At 39.4% G+C, this 19,686-nt stretch overlaps 1 protein-coding gene across 2 annotated transcripts in view; it reads right to left on the bottom strand.

Annotated features, from left to right (window-relative positions):
• The window catches only part of LTN1 (listerin E3 ubiquitin protein ligase 1), a 55,170-nt gene extending 36,742 nt beyond the window's left edge, over window positions 1-18,428 (bottom strand). Inside the window, exons 1-10 of one of the 2 annotated variants that reach the window (XM_061627872.1) lie at window positions 18,272-18,428; window positions 15,865-16,068; window positions 15,148-15,246; window positions 14,566-14,796; window positions 12,803-12,855; window positions 11,892-12,072; window positions 9,155-9,328; window positions 8,343-8,533; window positions 7,704-7,851; window positions 5,748-6,503 (exon numbers count right to left, since the gene is read on the bottom strand). In XM_061627872.1, coding sequence (XP_061483856.1) covers window positions 5,748-6,503; window positions 7,704-7,851; window positions 8,343-8,533; window positions 9,155-9,328; window positions 11,892-12,072; window positions 12,803-12,855; window positions 14,566-14,796; window positions 15,148-15,246; window positions 15,865-16,068; window positions 18,272-18,313 — 2,079 coding nt within the window. In that variant the 5' untranslated portion in view covers window positions 18,314-18,428. The remainder of the gene's footprint in view (window positions 1-5,747; window positions 6,504-7,703; window positions 7,852-8,342; window positions 8,534-9,154; window positions 9,329-11,891; window positions 12,073-12,802; window positions 12,856-14,565; window positions 14,797-15,147; window positions 15,247-15,864; window positions 16,069-18,271) is intronic. The other variant, XM_061627873.1, reaches the window with a different exon arrangement.
• Between the last annotated feature and the right edge of the window lie 1,258 nt (window positions 18,429-19,686).

Genomic DNA, 19,686 nt, shown 5'->3' with positions numbered 1-19,686 from the left:
CAGAAGCATGCTGCCTCTGACTAGGGTGCCACAGCACAGCCATCATGGCTAGTAGCCATTGATAGCCCTGTCCTCCATGAATTTGTCTAATCTTTTTTTTTTTTTTTACAATAATTTTTATTCAAATTTTCATAAAACATACAAAACAAAATCATAAAACATTCGAAGACAAAAAACAAAACAAAACAAAAATAATTAAACAAAAAAAATAAAATATTGACTTCCCATTTGTCACAGATCAAATCAGTTATAGGTCTACAATATATAACAATCCTGTCTCTTAAATCATATTATAAAATCACTTTCCTCCAGTAGTTATCTTAATTAATCATCAAATCTCATAAACATTACTTTATTCTTTCCACAAAAAGTCAAAGAGAGGTTTCAATTCTTTAAGAAATATATCTTTATATATCTTAAATTCTTTAAGAAATATATCTATCAATTTTTCTCCAAATAAATATGTCGATTAATCCATCTCGTTAATAATAATAATAATCTTATTGTCATAACCATAGTCCAAATAAACATATCGATTAATCCATCTCATCAAAATCTGTTAGGTCCAATAATTTCAATAGCCATTATTCCATTATCCATATTAATTCCATCTTCCATCTTCAATAGTCCTGTTAAGTCCAGTAATTTCAGTGTCCAATCTTCCATTATCAGTATTCCATAATAATCTTGCTGTCATAGCCATAGTCATATAATAAGAGTCTGATGGGAATTTCCTCTATCCCAAATATTTTCTTGCCATCCATTCTGAATAAGTTGCTGAAATATTGTTGTAAAGTCATATCTCTGTTCTTCTTTTTTACAAAATGCACTGGCTCATCTCTTGAGAGTTTTTCCATTGTCACATGGCTGCAGTTAATTCCATAGATTTTCTCTATATCAAACTCCATCACGTCATTCCAGTCCAAAAGATTATCCAAGCCATTGATAACTTTATCTCTAATATCTTCATTAATTTCTTCAGAGATAACGTTAAATTCCAAACAGTAGATTTTATTTCTAAAATCCATAAACTCCAGATCTTTTTCCAATTCCACATTTGTTCCAATCTCCAGGGCTTGTATCTTCCCTTTATTTTTTCTTTTCTCATCTCTGATCTCATTCTCCTCTCTCACAGGATCCCCTATTTCTTTAAGCTCCTGCGTCATTTTGCTCAGTTCAATTTTCAGCTCCTTACTGCCCTGTCGCAGGGTTTGTTTTGTTATCTCAATCTCATCCATTATTTTCTGAAACATAGTTACTTCCAGATTCTCAGCCACTTTCTTGATTGCCATTTTTAAAACCACGAAAACAAAGCAAAACAAAAATAAAGAAGAACCACTTCTTATTTCAGCAACAATTGGGTTAATATTCCAGGCTTGATGACATCACAGTATAAACAGAGCAGCCTGCCTTATCTCTCTATGTTCAAGAATGCAAAACAAATTTAGTTCCCAGCATCAAAACAGTTAGTGGCGTCATGAAGAAGCAGATTCGTCAAAATAAAATAGACCAAAAAGAGAATAGTCCCAGACAATATAATATTCCTCGGAATAGAAATCAGGAATAGAAATCCCTCTTCTGTTTATATCTTTAGAATGCACTTCCAGGACAGCTTTTTGCGACAGAAACAGAGATAAGCTGTTAATTTCGTGAATAACAGAGAAGAGTTATAGCTCACCCAGAAGTTGTCCAAAGCCGATCAATCTGACAAATCTCCTTTTGCTGCAACAATTTAAACCAAGTAAAAAAAAATAATAGAAAGAAGGGTGCTTGCCTGTTAGTCCGTTCTCTCTTTAAAGAAAAGATAAACGTATCGCTTAAACAGATAGAGCTTGTTAGGAAGTCCGTCCGGCATTGTTGGCTGGACCTTATCTCATAAATTAATGAAATCCAGTCCTCCCAACAAAAACAGGCTTTTGAGGTTGATCTCTACGTTTCTCCCTGCCCGGGAGAAATTTCATCAGTCAAAAAAAAATGTTCTGACTGATTTATATCTGAATAAGCTTCTTTTGAGGCGGGAGCCCGTCCCAAAAGCAGGCACAAGCGAAGTCACCCTTCCCGGAAGTCAATTTGTCTAATCTTCTTTTAAAGCCATCCAAGCTGGTGGCCATTACTGCATCTTGTGGGAGCAAATTCCATAGTTTAACTATGCGCTGAGTAAAGAAGTACTTCCTTTTGTCTGTCCTGAATCTTCCAACATTCAGCTTCTTTGAATGTCCACGAGTTCTAGTATTATGAGAGATGGAGAAGAACTTTTCTCTATCCACTTTCTCAATGCCATGCATAATTTTATACACTTCTATCATGTCTCCTCTGACCCGCCTTTTCTCTAAACTAAAAAGCCCCAAATGCTTCAACCTTTCCTCGTAAGGGAGTCGCTCCATCCCCTTGATCATTCTGGTTGCCCTCTTCTGAACCTTTTCCAACTCTATAATATCCTTTCTGAGATGAGGCGACCAGAACTGTACACAGTATTCCAAATGTGGCCGCACCATAGATTTATACAACGGCATTATGATAGCGGCTGTTTTATTTTCAATACCTTTCCTAATTATTGCTAGCATGGAATTTGCCTTTTTCACAGCTGCCGCACACTGGGTCGACATTTTCATCGTGCTGTCCACCACAACCCCGAGGTCTCTCTCCTGGTCGGTGACCGCCAGTTCAGACCCCATGAGCGTATATGTGAAATTCAGATTTTTTGCTCCAATATGCATAATTTTACACTTGTTTATATTGAATTGCATTTGCCATTTTTCCGCCCATTCACTCAGTTTGGAGAGATCTTTTTGGAGCTCTTCGCAATCCCTTTTTGTTTTAACAACCCTGAACAATTTAGTGTCGTCAGCAAACTTGGCCACTTCACTGCTCACTCCTAATTCTAGGTCATTAATGAAGAAGTTGAAAAGTACAGGTCCCAATACCGATCCTTGAGGGACTCCACTTTCTACAGCCCTCCATTGGGAGAACTGTCCGTTTATTCCTACTCTCTGCTTTCTGCTTCTTAACCAATTCCTTATCCACAAGAGGACCTCTCCTTTTATTCCATGACTGCTAAGCTTCCTCAGAAGCCTTTGGTGAGGTACCTTGTCAAACGCTTTTTGAAAGTCTAAGTACACTATGTCCACTGGATCACCTCTATCTATATGCTTGTTGACACTCTCAAAGAATTCTAATAGGTTACTGAGACAGGCCTTTCCCTTGCAGAAGCCATGCTGGCTCTGCTTCAGCAAGGCTTGTTCTTCTATGTGCTTAGTTAATCTAGCTTTAATCATACTTTCTACCAGTTTTCCAGGGACAGAAGTTAAGCTAACTGGCCTGTAATTTCCGGGATCCCCTCTGGATCCCTTTTTGAAGATTGGCGTTACATTTGCCACTTTGCAGTCCTCAGGCACGGAGGAGGACCCGAGGGACAAGTTACATATTTTAGTTAGCAGATCAGCAATTTCACCTTTGAGTTCTTTGATAACTCTCGGGTGGATGCCATCCGGGCCCGGTGATTTGTCAGTTTTTATATTGTCCATTAAGCTTAGAACTTCCTCTCTCGTTACCACTATTTGTCTTAGTTCCTCAGAATCCCTTCCTGCAAATGTTAGTTCAGGTTCAGGGATCTGCCCTATATCTTCCACTGTGAAGACAGATGCAAAGAATTCATTTAGCTTCTCTGCAATCTCCTTATCGTTCTTTAGTACACCTTTGACTCCCTTATCATCCAAGGGTCCAATTGTCTCCCTAGATGGTCTCCTGCTTTGAATGTATTTATAGAATTTTTTGTTGTTGGTTTTTATGTTCTTAGCAATGTGCTCCTCAAATTCTTTTTTAGCATCCCTTATTGTCTTCTTGCATTTCTTTTGCCAGAGTTTGTGTTCTTTTTTATTTTCTTCATTTGGACAAGACTTCCATTTTCTGAAGGAAGACTTTTTGCCTCTAAGAGCTTCCTTGACTTTGCTCGTTAACCATGCTGGCATCTTCTTGGCCCTGGCGGTACCTTTTCTGATCTGCGGTATGCACTCCAGTTGAGCTTCTAATATAGTGTTTTTAAACAACTTCCAAGCATTTTCGAGTGATGTGACCCTCTGGACTTTGTTTTTCAGCTTTCTTTTTACCAATCCCCTCATTTTTGTGAAGTTTCCTCTTTTGAAGTCAAATGTGACCGTGTTGGATTTTCGTGGCAATTGGCCAGTTACATGTATGTTTAATTTAATAGCACTGTGGTCACTGCTCCCAATCGGTTCAACAACACTTACATCTCGCACCAGGTCCCGGTCCCCACTGAGGATTAAGTCCAGGGTTGCCGTCCCTCTGGTCGGTTCCATGACCAACTGGTCTAGGGAATAGTCATTTAGAATATCTAGAAACTTTGCTTCTTTGTCATGACTGGAACACATATGCAGCCAGTCTATGTCCGGGTAGTTGAAGTCACCCATTACTACATTTCCTAGTTTGGATGCTTCCTCAATTTCATATCTCATCTCAAGGTCTCCCTGAGCATTTTGATCAGGGGGACGATAGATCGTTCCCAGTATTAAGTCCCTCCTGGGGCACGGTATCACCACCCACAACGATTCTGTGGAGGAGTCTGCCTCTTTTGGGGTTTCGAGCTTGCTGGATTCAATGCCTTCTTTCACGTATAGAGCGACTCCGCCACCAATACGTCCTTCCCTGTCCTTCCGATATAGTTTATATCCAGGGATAACCGTATCCCACTGGTTTTCTCCATTCCACCAGGTCTTCGTTATGCTCACTATATCAATGCTCTTCTCTAAGACCAAGCACTCCAGTTCTCCCATCTTGGTTCGGAGACTCCTAGCATTAGCGTACAGGCACTTGTAAGCAGTGTCTCTCTTCAAGTGTCTTTGGCACTTGTGGTTAGGCCTGTGGTAATTTTGCTCTTCTGAATTTATATCCTGTGCCCCTGCTCTCACAATGCCTACTTCTAGGCCTACCCCTTTTAAAATTTCATCATTTCTTTGGTTTTTATCCCAGGGGGGAGGTTTATTCCGAACCGGACCTTTCTCAGCTCCTGTCGGGTTTCCCCCCTCAGTTTCCCCTCCTTTTGTCCCACTTGGAGCCCTCAAAATCTGCTCCAGAAGGTTGGGGGACCCTCTGAAGCACAGTCTGGGGGACTGTAGGGAGAGCAGAGGAAGAGGAATTCCCACTGTGCAAACAAAACTCTGCTCATGCATTGTTGGAAACAAGCCCAAGATTCTAAATTTTAATATTCATACGTATCAATTCGTACTAGATGTTCTTAAAAACTAGTGTAAATTTATTTATATGCCTGTATTAACGCTACCCTGTTTATTTTTGTCCTAAATATTCAAAACGTTTCATTTCCAATCTGAATTACATAAAAGAAAGTTGAAATTCATAGCCAACAAACAACTATTATCATCATTAATTTCATTTTTGAATAGTTTTCCATGAGGTATATTGAAGAGATTTACAATATACAGTACAACATCATTATAACGTCGGGGTTGGAGGACAAAGGATGCACCCGCGTTATAGAGGTTCTGTGTTATAATGAAAACCATGGTTCTGTATACAGTATTGTACTTGAGAACATTGTCAAACCTGTGGTATATATGAATCTGCAGTACAGCAAGCTGTTATAGCGAGGTTCTATTGCAGTAACATACATAAATCCGTTACACATCTATTTACCAATCCAAACTGTTCAACTACTCCAACAACCACAGTCTACAAAATCAAAGTGCATCAAACGGATTTTAAGAAAAGTGTACCTTTGTTAAATCATTTAGAATATCTTCTCTCTCTGTGGCACTGCTGCAGCAATGGAGGACGCTATACAAAATATCCACCAAGAAATCAGTCTCTTTTCTCCAGTCTTCTTTTAGCCAATCAATTAGATTTGTGTACAGAAACTGGATGGAAGGATTCTCATTGTGAAGCTTTGCAACTTCCTGAATATTGGTCCTATCCTGCAAAAGCACCTGGAAAACTCTACTAGAAGCAAAGTTACTGAGCAGAGCAGAGAGGAACTTTAAGTGTCGGTCAGACCTTTGTTCATTGGTGTACACAATACTCAGTTCTGCAAGTTTACAAACTAAATCTTCTAAAGGCTCCTTCTGTAGATGCTGTCCATGAATAAGAGTGCCAGGATCATTTATACTTCTCATAACACAATTCTCATGTTCACTGTTGCTTTCAGCTTCAGCATCTTCAGCAAATCTGATCTTCACGGCTTTTCTTTTGTTTGGTTTCATTTTGTTTTCTGGGTTTTGAAGGACTTGTAGCAAAGAGGACACAGCAGCCAAAGATTTCTCATTTGCATCTATTACATCAGTATGCCCCACACATACATTTGAAAGGCCATCCCAAAAATTTGACAATATTCTCTGGAAAGTGAGAGCTGTTCCATCACCACCTGAAATCTCTGCTCGTGTTTTCCAAAAACATAAAACGTCTGCTACCTCAAAAAACAAAGGTCCATTTTGTAACCTCGACTCTTTCATGACTGTGTCGATGAGAGGAACTAACTATAAAGAGAAAAACATTTTTTTTAGTGCTTAGATTAAACTAGGGCACATTGTGGAAATTCTTTTTGTCCCTACACAAAGTGCCCCTTCCTTTTGGTGTTTTCTTTTTCTTTGCCAAGAGAATGGTAAAAGGCAGGTTCAGGGTGGGGAAGAGGGGTGTGTCCATGTTGCTGAAGTAGCCATGCTAATGCTCCCTAACCTGCTGTGCTGCTGCAGCAAGCAATGAAAACGGCCATAGCACACAGTTAAGCAAAAGAAGAAACAGTAGCTGGGCTGTCTCAGCAAATATAACATGTTTATCCTGCCACATCCCTTAAATTGAATAAGAGCAATGTACTTTGTTTCATTCGACTCACTCTGATGTCATCATACAGCCTCATCTAATTAGCAGTATCATACTACAACACAAAGTTTGTAACTGAAGAGCACATAATGAAGGGGAGGAAAAGAAATCCCAACAAAACTGAAGCAGAAGCAGTTCAGAACTGTGAAAAGGCACAAATAAATACAAATATTCTGCAAAGGGTTTCCGAGAACATTTCCATTCCTTCAAGAGCTATCTTTCACTCTGAAAATATTAACAGTGAACATCACTGCAGGCCTAGTTCAATTATCTGACGGTTCACCGCACTCTTTAGCATCAATAAGCTGGGCAGTGCAGAGGCACAAGATAGGTTCACCACCCATCATGTGCCTCCCTCCTCCACAAATGATTGGAGCTATCAGTTGCACTTACCCCGCCAAGCAGATGTTTAATGAACTGAGGGGAGCATGATCGCCCATGTAAATTGAGTTCCCTAAGTCTGCCCAAAGCTTGTTCAGTGAACATAGGAGACGGTCTGCGTATTTTTTTTTTTGGGGGGGGGAATATGGCTAGGTGGCTGGAGGCATGCTACCATGAAATGCTTGGTGAGCTGATTGGAAAGGTGGGGTGGAGTGAAATTGACAGCAGCTGGGAAACTGGTGGCAGGCTTAGAGCCTGTGTGCTGCCCACTTGTGATCTGATCTTAGGATGTTTTGCAGCCACAATGGTAAACATGGTGAAGAAGACCTTTTTCATTTGTGGCTTTTTCCTATTCAAAATCCTTGCCTTGGTATTTTTAGCCACTTCATTACAGACATTTAGGCAAGTAACTAAAACTGAAATTACTAAAAATTATCCAAAGTCAATAATATTTTAAGAATCCCATGATAAAATACCTGGTCATTTATAAGCATTTCCTGAATTTTAATTTCTTCTTCTTCTTCACCTATACTCTGTAGTACTGTAAATTGTAAACATTCCATAAAAGCTGATATGATTGCTGAACATTCTGAGCGGCTAGCCATAGCTCTTTCAGTCAACAACCTAAACAAACACAAAATTGAGACACATAACAAACTTCATTATTAGTTTTGAATTCAAATGCAAGTAAAGAATGTTACAACTTTGCATAGTGCTGAAAGGGGTACTGACTGGAAGATCAGTATCAGAAACAACAATGTAGGATAAAAAATGACTTCTGAACATATAACACAAAACAGACCTGGATTAGAAGAACAAAATAATAAAGAACAAGATTTTTAAAATATACATCAAGTTATTACTACTGATAGGCACACTGTAGCATCTAGAGCACTGGAGTTTGATATCCACAATTTTCAAATTAGTTTAAATTACAGGAGGTAACAAATGGTATCATTCTGCTGATGGAACAAATTTGGGGGTGGAAATTGCCAGAAAGTGCCTTCCTTTTCTATGACACCATTGGATACTACCCACTATATATTCTCCTTCATTTCCAATATGCACATATGAGACAATTCTTTAATCAAACAACAAGAACTAGTTCTTCATACCCTTTAATTACGGAGCAGAAAAATGTTCTACAATAGTCCAGCTTTGGTTCTGTAATACCAGGAGGTACCTTGCTAATGAATGGCAAGATATTAGGATATATAACTGTAGCAAGACCTCGTCCTCCTTCTTGAAGAACTGTCCACAGTTTTGGCAGAACTCCCTTTTTTGCATTCACATGACTCCAACAATCCTATAGAAAAACACAAGGTGCAGAAGTAAATTAAAGGCTGCTCATCTGGCTTGGAAAGAGCAGTCTAACAAATGTCTAATCATCTAGGATCTACCTGGGCCACAGCAAAAGAAGCATGCCAGCCTGCTATCTTGATCAAGACAATAAAATTCACAAATGTGACTGCTAATTAACATTCTAAGAGATAGCAGAAAAATGTTAAGTGCAGAGATATCTAAGGAGAATCTACATTATATTTGCTTTCACATCATAGTAATGCCATAATTGATGAAGAACTGAATTTTCTATGTTTGGGAAATTAATCTTCAGCCTAGTGATCAACTTTTGCACAATTACTCAAGGTACAATTATATATATTGCAAGTTGTAATTATTGTGGATCCTGGGTCTAGAAAAGATGAAGAATCCACTTAAACTGATTTGTGAATTATCAGTCTAATGAAAGAGTTAAAACTTTAGACATTTTTGTGTTTGCTGATAGAATTAGAGGGAAGCATGCACTGGGAATAAGTTTTTGCTTACGCCTTAAATTATAACAATTCTTTTTACAACAATCTGAAAGATGAACAAGTGCCTCAATAATGTGTGGAATAATGCTTTCATTTAGCCTCTTTGTTGTTACCTCAATGGTAGTAAGGACATGAAGCACAGCTTCCCAAAGAGCAGGGCATACAGTGGCATCACTGTCATCAATGTCAAGAAGAACTGCTGGGCAAACTCTTGATGCTTCACCTTTCATTGACTCAGGAATATGCTGGCAAAAAGCAGAAATCAGCTCAAAAAAAGCGGATCGAACCTAAAACAGTGGAAAAGAGGGAAATTTAGATATTTTCAAGCAAACAATGGGCTTGAATTGTTTTATGACCTCCATACTGTGCAACCACATAAAGTTTTTAGCAAAAGTTAACCATAAAGCCTGAGATCCCAAGAGGCTTTCTGTGCATGTTTGCGGATGTATATTTTCACCTACAAAAAGCTGCCTGACAGTCTTTGAAAATTCTTTTAAGTTCCAAAAATGGCTGGTCAAACAGTTGGGGGGGAAAAGGTCAATTCAAAGTGAAAGCTTCTCTTAAAACAAAAAGGACAACATACAGTTGCAAAGTGTGAAACTAGTTGAAGAATGAGAAGTTGGCAAGAGCTGTAACATTTTTCTTTATAACATACATCAGGCAATACAACTTATTAAAATCCATGAACCAGGAGTACTAAGAGAACGTCTCATTAAGTATTAAAGTTTCCTGTACAGAACTCTATACTCATAACCCTTCTTCAGGAATTCCGCCTCTACACATGAGGGCAAAAGATGTGCCCACATCAACTTTGGTCCCCAAGTCTCTATGCATGCGGACACCATCCCATCTACTCCGATCCTTTGCGCATTTAGGACAAAGGTCTGAAGGGGGCTTGTAAGCACTTTCCAGCACATGCATTCCCAGCCCTCTACACTTTTTTGCCCTCACATATTTAAGATGTTCTTCTCCCAGGCATTTTAGCATGCGTTTTTAATTTTTTAAAAAATTGTGTTTTTAAATTGTTTTTTGTGTTTTAAAATTCGTATATTTGTTTTTAATGTTTTTAATTGCTGTAAACCGCCCAGAGAGCTTCAGCTATGGGGCGGTATATAAATGTAATAAATAAATAAAATAAGATGAACCCCTGAAGACGACTTTAGCAGAGCTACAACCCACAAAGGACTTAATTTGAAGCTAACCCTTGGATTTAAATAGAAGTATGCCAGAGTAGGAATAAATGGACAGTTCTCCCAATGGAGGGCTGTAGAAAGTGGAGTCCCTCAAGGATCGGTATTGGGACCTGTACTTTTCAACTTGTTCATTAATGACCTAGAGTTAGGAGTGAGCAGTGAAGTGGCCAAGTTTGCAGACGACACTAAATTGTTCAGGGTTGTTAAAACAAAAAGGGATTGCGAAGAGCTCCAAAAAGACCTCTCCAAACTGAGTGAATGGGTGGAAAAATGGCAAATGCAATTCAATATAAACAAGTGTAAAATTATGCATATTGGAGGAAAAAATCTGAATTTCACATATACGCTCATGGGGTCTGAAATGGCGGTCACCGACCAGGAGAGAGACCTCGGGGTTGTAGTGGACAGCACGATGAAAATGTCGACCCAGTGTGTGGCAGCTGTGAAAAAGGCAAATTCCATGCTAGGGATAATTAGGAAAGGTATTGAAAATAAAACAGCCGATATCATAATGCCGTTGTATAAATCTATGGTGCGGCCGCATTTGGAATACTGTGTACAGTTCTGGTCGCCTCATCTCAAAAAGGATATTATAGAGTTGGAAAAGGTTCAGAAGAGGGCAACCAGAATGATCAAGGGGATGGAGCGACTCCCTTATGAGGAAAGGTTGCAGCATTTGGGGCTTTTTAGTTTAGAGAAAAGGCAGGTCAGAGGAGACATGATAGAAGTGTATAAAATTATGCATGGCATTGAGAAAGTGGATAGAGAAAAGTTCTTCTCCATCTCTCATAATACTAGAACTCGTGGACATTCAAAGAAGCTGAATGTTGGAAGATTCAGGACAGACAAAAGGAAGTACTTCTTTACTCAGCGCATGGTTAAACTATGGAATTTGCTCCCACAAGATGCAGTAATGGCCACCAGCTTGGATGGCTTTAAAAGAAAATTAGACAAATTCATGGAGGACAGAGCTATCAATGGCTACTAGCCATGATGGCTGTGCTGTGCCACCCTAGTCAGAAGCAGCATGCTTCTGAAAACCAGTTGCCGGAAGCTTCAGGAGGGGAGAGTGTTCTTGCACTTGGGTCCTGCTTGCGGGCTTCCCCCAGGCACCTGGTTGGCCACTGTGAGAACAGGATGCTGGACTAGATGGGCCACTGGCCTGATCCAGCAGACTCTTCTTATGTTCTTATGCTTTGCAAATTGCATGCTCAGGATATTTGCAAATCTGGGAGACAGTACACTTTAAATAAAATAACCAATACAATCTTCAACAGTGCTTCAGTACTCCAAGCCTTATTCATTATTTACTAAGAAGAACACACTGTTATTTACGTATAGAAATAGACTTGTACATCAAAGTACATCTTGTACATCAGTCATTTGACTTTGATAAATCTTTCTGATGTTGTAGCCATTCAAAAAGCAAAGTACAGTAACAATTTGGTATCTGTTTGTTATTTTTTAAAATAATTTTCAAGGCTGCTTTCAGCCAAATCCTGAAGAGATACCACCCTCCAAGTTACAATGCAGCAAAGGATACAGAAAGGAGATAATAGATTTATGATTAAAAGAAAAAGGTTCAATAGAAGACAATTGTGACTGACTTTTTTAAAGATCTGTTTTAGAACAAATGAATACAAAAAGTTAAAAATACCTGCGGTGCATTGTGCTTCCCATATTTCCAAAATTTGTTTTGAGTTAATAGAAGCTTAAGTTTCTCCTCCAATGAACTATTCTCATCACTGGGTAACATACCAAGCAATTTCTTTAAAGCTAACAAAGAACAGGTGAGAATTCGATAGAATTTTGCCTCCCTTTCTTCCTCTGGCACAGTTCTGGGGAAAAAATAAATAAATAAGCTGTACACTTTTACCAGCATGATTTTCATGTTTGATTTTAAATCCTTTGTTAAAAAGGATAGCATATCCTCATTCTGAAATCCAGTTCTCACCTGGTTTTTGAATATCCCACCCTGCACATATACATCAAGAGATCAATCTGAGACGTCCCAGAAACATTAATAGTGTTACAAATAAATAATTAAAAGCTTTTTACTGAATGTAGCTACCAATATTGTACTGCCATGTTCAATTCATTTTCCAATTCATCCTAGACATAGTACATTCTTTGTCAAAAGGCAAAATTTTAACAAAATTCCCCAAGCATAAATGTTTGCATGAACAAACTAAACTACTAGATCAGTCTGTACTAACTGAGAAATAACAGAAAGACAGCACTGTTCCAAAAATACTATTGCTCTGATCCAGCAGAAATGGAGTACACACAGAACTCCCACATATCCAAAGCTTCCCATGCACAGGAGAATGAGTGGGAAACCCAGCGTTCATCTTTTATTTAAGTCAGTGAGAAAGTCTCTTTCGTGCATATGCACACAAAATTCTGGACAGGGAGAAATGTTTCCTGTCATTTGGTATGATAGATCTCAAACATGCTTTCTTTCTCATTTTGAAGAAACTTCTGAGTTTTACATACCTATTGTAAACTGATCCAAATAAACATACTTTTCCAAATAATAAAATTATATATTTATATAGAAGTACATACTGTGGGTCACTTAGTGTATCGGGTGTTTCTTTCAAAAGATGATCTTGTAGTACCTGGACAAAATCAACTAGATGGTTAATGAGTATTAAAAACAGAGAAAGTACATTTTCTTTCACTTTAGCATTTTAAAACTGTAAATACTTTTGAAATTAATGTGTAACAAACATGTGACAGTGGGTTTTTTTCTTAGTTAAACTCATCTATTCATGATGCCAAGAGCATCAGAGCTTTTCTGTTAATAACATCAGCTAGTATTAAGTCCAAGAATTAAAAGCTGGGCTCCTGCTGGGAGAAAAGGAGGGATATAAATCTAATAAATAAAAAAAAATGAATTTGTGAAACACTTTTTGATTTGAGCAATCTTCCCCTCTTACAAACATTCACTGCCTGCATTTGCACACCATGATATACCATGATTTATTGTGATATGCATGAGCTGCAGAAAGCCTTGGGCTCACACATTCCTGCTTCTCCCTCCTGTGTGGCTGAGAAAATGAAGTTTTTCTAAAAGTGAAAGTAAAAGTGACAGCTTTCCATTTCATCTGAACTGGGAAACAACACTAACTATGGTCAGTTTCAAAATAAGCCAACTTCAAAGCATGGGTTATAAAGTTGACTGGTTTGGAAACTAATGAGAGTATACCCATGATCTCAGTTAAAAAAAAAGAATCTGAGTTTTACTGAAAGAAGACGCTTCTGAAGTTCTCCTCTCAGATATACACACTGCACTAAACCATGATTCAAAGTTTAATGTGAAGTGCAAACCAGGCCATTGTCAGTTTGGATTATAAAATAATCTACTTTTCTAGTTTTGTAAAATACTTGAGTTATAATATAGTCTACATGTGATAATCCACAGGTCACTGGCTTGGGCATGACTGCCCCTTTAAGAAGGTTCCAGTCCATCTCCATAGAAGTCAGCGCTGCAACTCCGTCAGCTAAGCCAAGAAATAGGTTGAGCAGAGAGCAGCCACTATCAGTTGGGACAAATGAAGGGCTCCTGAAGTTAAATAGCCCAGAAATAGCAGTTAGGGAGGGTTTATGGAAAAAGAGTAGGGGCCTGAGGGATTGCTATCTTTTGGCATGCAGGTAATGTCTACACTAGTAGCAGGGAGGTATGAAGGGCTCTGGGAAGAGGCTTCCCCTACCACCCCAACCTTCTGGGGAGAGGATACTGTGGAAGTGACCCACTGGGGGTGACTCTAGGGTGTCCTGTGAAAGGGCCAGTAAGAGAATCAGTGGAGCTGTCACTCTCCAAGCTCCATAGCCCTAAAAAGGGGCTACCGGGGTGCCAGAGGGCATAAGGTGGGGAGACCCGATCAGCAACTAACCAAGTGCACTAGGACAAACTGAACTCTGGATGTCCACAGCAGCTGTTTCTGGACAGGATCCCCAATGTGGAGAAAGGCGAGATAGAAGGAGGACTTGATATTATTCTTATTTCCTTCTATTATCTCTGACACCTGGAGAAGGAAGTGTGAGGCTGTACCAAGGGCCCAATCCCTAATAACGCTAGAGTTACTGCACTCTTGTCTGTCTTGTTGACAACTGGGGCTCATGTTTTGGCATATGCCTCCATGCATCATGGGGTATTCATTGCGCTACTCCCCCAGAATGGGCCCATACTATATTTGAAATAATTAAGAATAAAATTCAAAATGAAATGTATATTTTGTCTAATGTGAAAATCTTTTCACTCTTCTAAAAAGACAAAATATTACCTGCATAAAAATTTTACATGTCATACAAACTGCAGAACTCACCATCAGAATTTCATCTTTACAAAAAATTAATGCTTCAGGCTGCTTGCCTGGTGGAAAAGCTTTCTCAAATGCCACTTTAGCTGCAGATGCTGCAGGAGAATAAGTATCACACTGAGCTATCAGCCAATATCCCATAAGACTTCTTAAATGAGGAGCCAAATGTTTTTTAACTTTCAAAATAAGCTGCTCAAAAGCTTGCTGTGTTGCTTCTCTGACCCGGCGATCATGGTCCTGTAATAAATATTGAAAAGATATAGGTAATTATATAGATAAATACACATACATACTACATAGGTAAACAATCTAAAGCTCTGTGTTTATATCAGTCTGTTTCTGGGGCAAAAATAAAAAGCTGCTTGCATCCACCTCTGACATCTAAAAAGTAAGTCAGACAATATTAATTTGTTTCCCCATACTTCTTTGTAAACAGAGCTCAATCATAAGGCACAAAGTAGTTCTACATCAAGCTGTAAATGTTCTTCAAAAACAGATAATCCCCCCAACCTTTGCACTAATTTCTCAGGCAATTTTTCATAATATAAGCTCGTCCATTTTTGCCATAAATGTGTTTTCAATACTTACAATAGAAATTTTACAATAAATTCTAGGCCAATAAGGTAGAACTCCTTTAACAATCTCCGTTTCTCTCTCTTTACACATTGTGCCAAATTCTTGCATAGCCTAAAATTAATAAGAGTGAAAATGAATAAGATTTTAAAAACAAAATGCTGATAATCTATTATCCTTTCTGATATCATAGCGATTTTTAAATTGAACTCACTTTCTGTAGTTGACCCTACACATGCAACATTAAGATCATGGTAACTCATTTTGTATCACTTTCCATCAGTGCTGCATAACAATTTTACGAACATGTTAAAACCATGTAAGGCCTATGCACCATATAACAGGAAGGTTATCAAATATCTGTTGAAGTCCTCCACTCCTATCCTTCAAACACTATCAGTGTAAGCCTATACATATTTACCTGGGAGTAAGTCCCACTCAACACAGTGGGATGTATATTATACCAATTTTACATAAGCAAGTTTCTCCTAGAGGCCTTAATCCCAAATAAAGCTGTAATCCTATGATAGTTTAAGTATTTAACTATGCAACTGAACAAACTGCACAACAGCCTACAGTGCAACATATCTATCATTTGTTTGAAATCAGCTGGAAGTGACCATCTCAAATAATTTCTATTCTCATGTTGTCTTGCTAAATGTGTTTTGAGTGGCCAATAAACGTTATCAATAAATAAATACTAAATTTTTAAGAGCAGTACAACAAACCTACTTTTAATTTGGTTATGACATCTCTTTTGGAAAGTTTTCTCAGCACCATTCGAAAATCAGCATCTACAAGGCTGTCTATTTCTTCAGCTCCTTGAATTGCAGGAACATATCCTAGGTCACTTGAAGAAGTACCAAAACCAATGAATCCAGGAACAGTTCCTCGTTCCTTGGCAAGAAGATCTGCTGCTCTGCCACTGCTAGAGGGCTATTTTTTAAAAAAGCATGGGAAGAGAAATGGAGGGATTACTTTTACAGAACAATTCTAACATTTCTGTTTACTGACATCCTTTCTTGGGTTCATTTTTGTGCCCAGCAGCTGCATCTACATTATACATCTTATGACATGCTCATCAAGCTGGAGACATTTTCATCCCAAGTATCAGGATTGGCTAGCATCCTGAAAGGCCTAATCCTACTGGCCAGATATCACTACTCTTGTTAGCCACGCTACTGCTTGTTCATGTCTTAATCAACACTTCTTTTCCTGTGCTCGCAATTCTTCACTTCTATATTTTGGATAAATTCCAGATGAATACCTACACAAATCTACTGTAGCAAAAGCAGAGTCCTGACGCTTTAAAATGACAATAAATCTGGTAGCCTTTATGATATTATAGGACTCTTGTTATGTTTACATTTAGAACATGTTAAGACTGATTGCGGAGAGCTCTTTTGCCCACCCCTCTTCTGTCAGATACACATAATTATGCAGTTCACACATAATGGTAAGCCAAACCAGGGCTTAGCGGAAACACATAAGCATGCTGACTCAGGGAGAGGAGATTGTGGCCACTTTGCTCCTCCTCTGGTCCTGCTGCTACACTGCTGTGAGACAGGACATGGTTTAGCTTAGTATGCCATCTGAATCCAGGCTCATGATTTGTCCTACTCCAGACAAACACAAACGGTAGCTAACGTTTGTTCTATGGTTTACCACTCATGGTTTGTCTGGAGCAAGACAAATCATGATCTCAGATTTAGATGGCATGTTAAACCAAACCATGGATTGGCTCACAGTGGTGCAGCAGCAGGCCTGGAGGAGGAGCAAAGAGGCCACAATGTCTTTTCCAGGAGCTCACACATTCACACTAAACCATGGTTTGTCTTAGCATTCCATGCAAACTGGGCCAATATATGCCATCAACTCTATATACATGATTATAACAAATATATGGAGTTCAAAGGCCAATCCTCTCCTTCTTGGAATGAACAGTACTAGAGGGAAAAGAAATTGGACAGGGAAGGATAACGCAGCATGAACTTAAAGCATGAATCTATGCTGTTAATTGCATTTAAACCTGTTCAAAACCAAGGCTTTGAAGAGGACTACTTTAACCTCACAACAAGCCTGTTAGGTAGGTTGGGCTGAACGTGAATACAGATTACAAAAAGCGGTCAGTATACAAAAAAACAGAAAAAAGGAGAAAAAAATCCAAAATGCTGTAAGCACATTTATTAAACAAGCCCAATGCGTTTCAGCCTCTGTGCCTCCTTTTTTCTTAATGTGAATACAGACAGCCATTTAACAAGTGATGATATATTATAACGTACATGTAAGTGCTTGGTAAACTGATAACCTGCATTGCATTGCAAAGTGGTAAAGAGAACATTACTACATTTCTGTACCCTAACTTAGAAACTTGGGGAAGTATGGCAGTTTTAAAATTCTCCATAACACTTGGCAAGGCAATAGGAACAGGGAAAGAGACTAAAATAGAAAGGGATGGATCTTTTCCTTTCATTACATGTTTGTGGCAAAATGGGGATCCTAATAGGGGCAAAATGGAGCCAATGACAACTGTTGTTCAGCATCAATTATCAAATACAAAACCATGTGGTATGTGGTGCCAGTTCCATGTGGATCTCACTGACTCATGAACAAATTAAGACCATTCATCTTATCAAAAACCTGTCACCTGAACTGACCCTATAAGACTTATTGGGGGTTTTATCAAGTATTTTTAGTTTCCCGATCGCACTCAAATCATATTTACAAGTTTGCAACTGCTAAAGAGTCAAAAATTTGAGGCGTTTTATGTTGTTTGGGTTCGTGGAGACCCGCCTTCTCCCCTTCTTAAAGAAAAATTAGGCACACAATCCTGTAAGTAGAGAGGTTCCTATACGTGTCAGTCAAGGGAAAAGCAGGCCCTCAGCAACTAGGGTCCCTACCCAGCGAGAAAGAAACCAGCTCGTCGTTTGAAACCGCTGGAGCTTTCCATATTGACGGGGAAGGGCCGTTGCTGTTTGATAAGGTTCCCTCCTCTCAGCCTGCGGAAGGCCAAATGCACACGCGCACCCCGCGAACGAAGCCGACCTCCAGGAGAGAAGAGGTCAGTCTTCCTCGCCAAAGACATGGAGAAAAAGGACAAGCTTCACCAGACCCCACACAACGGCGCTGACTCACTCACCCGCACGTTGCCTTTCGTTCGCTGCTTGTTTTTGCCTCCCATAGCAGCGACTACCAAGTCGGAGGCAAACAAGCAGCCCAGCCAAAGACAGCTGGTCCCGGATAAGAGGAGGAGGAAAGAAGGAATAGCGCTTCCGGGATGGACAGAGGAAGCGGAGGAGTCGACAGAGACGTAAGTCCCCACCCTGCTGCGCCGCTGGCTTGGCGCGCGTGGGGGAAAGCGGCCGAAAAGCGTTTCCTGCGGGAAGGTGGTAGAGCTGCATCGCTTTTCTTGTTCCGCACATTTTCCTCTTTCTAACCACGCTTATCTCAGAATTGTGGTCGCTTTTGGAGTCACATTCCTTTTGCCGTTCTTCCAAGGAATTCGAGATGGCATTCATGGGGGTTAGTCCCTTTACCTTCCGCATCTCAACCCCTTTATAAGCCTAAGTGCGTGTAACTGAAGCAATCGAATATTCTTCCCGTGTTTATCCCTGCCTTCTCTTCCTCTCTTGCTGCCCGTCTAGATTTTAGCTTGTGAGTTTATTGTGCTCTGTATAGTGCCATACACATTAAGGTCTCTTAGTGTCTGTGTGTATATGCATATAGTCCTACCTATCCCAAGAATCTATCCAAATCACCTGGGTACCTTGATTCCACAATGGAACCAATAATTTGTTTTTATGAGTAGCCCTCATCTGAGGCTTAGACATTTTGATTCAGTCTAGTCACCAGGGATAATTTTGTTATCCACCCTTAGAATTCCCACATGATAATGATGAGGTCTAACATTCCTGACCAATGCTCTATATACAAAAACATGTTCCACAACTTCATGTAATGCACAGGATTTCTTCAGCAGACACACAAATTTGGGAAGATGTCAGGAAGGTTGAAAGCCACTAAGGCATTTTTGTTTTTTTTTTGGTACAGAAAAATGTGCAATAGGATTAGGGTTGGCTATCATATATTTGCAGAAGGGGATTAAGAACATAAGACCTGCTGGATCAGACCAAAGTCAAGCATTGTTCTACCAGTGTCCAACCAGTTACCTATGGGAAGCCTACAGGCAGGACATGAGCCAATAGCACTCTCCTGCTTATGGACCCCAGCAACTGCTACTCAGGCATATTACCTCCTACTGGAAATAATATATAACCATCATGACTAGGGAGCCACTAATAGCTGTATCCTCCATGAATTTGTCTAATATCTTTTTAAAGCTGTCAAAGTTGGTGGCTGTGATGTTCCTATATATTAGTGTATATATGGTAAGTGCTGGTTGTTTAGAGTATACATGGTAAGTAGTGAAAGAGGAGGGGGAGTGAATGGGCAATAGAATGCTTGATGATTGGCTGAATGTTTAAAATGGCTGACAGTATAAATGAAAGGATGACAGGTAAATCTGGGGGAATGTGAGGTGGTGAATTGTGGAAT

The sequence above is a fragment of the Rhineura floridana genome, chromosome 5 (genome assembly GCF_030035675.1).
Source record: "Rhineura floridana isolate rRhiFlo1 chromosome 5, rRhiFlo1.hap2, whole genome shotgun sequence".
Taxonomy (NCBI): domain Eukaryota; kingdom Metazoa; phylum Chordata; class Lepidosauria; order Squamata; family Rhineuridae; genus Rhineura; species Rhineura floridana.
The sequence above is the reverse complement of the archived record's forward strand: the minus strand, read 5'-3'. Positions and strand labels throughout refer to the sequence as shown.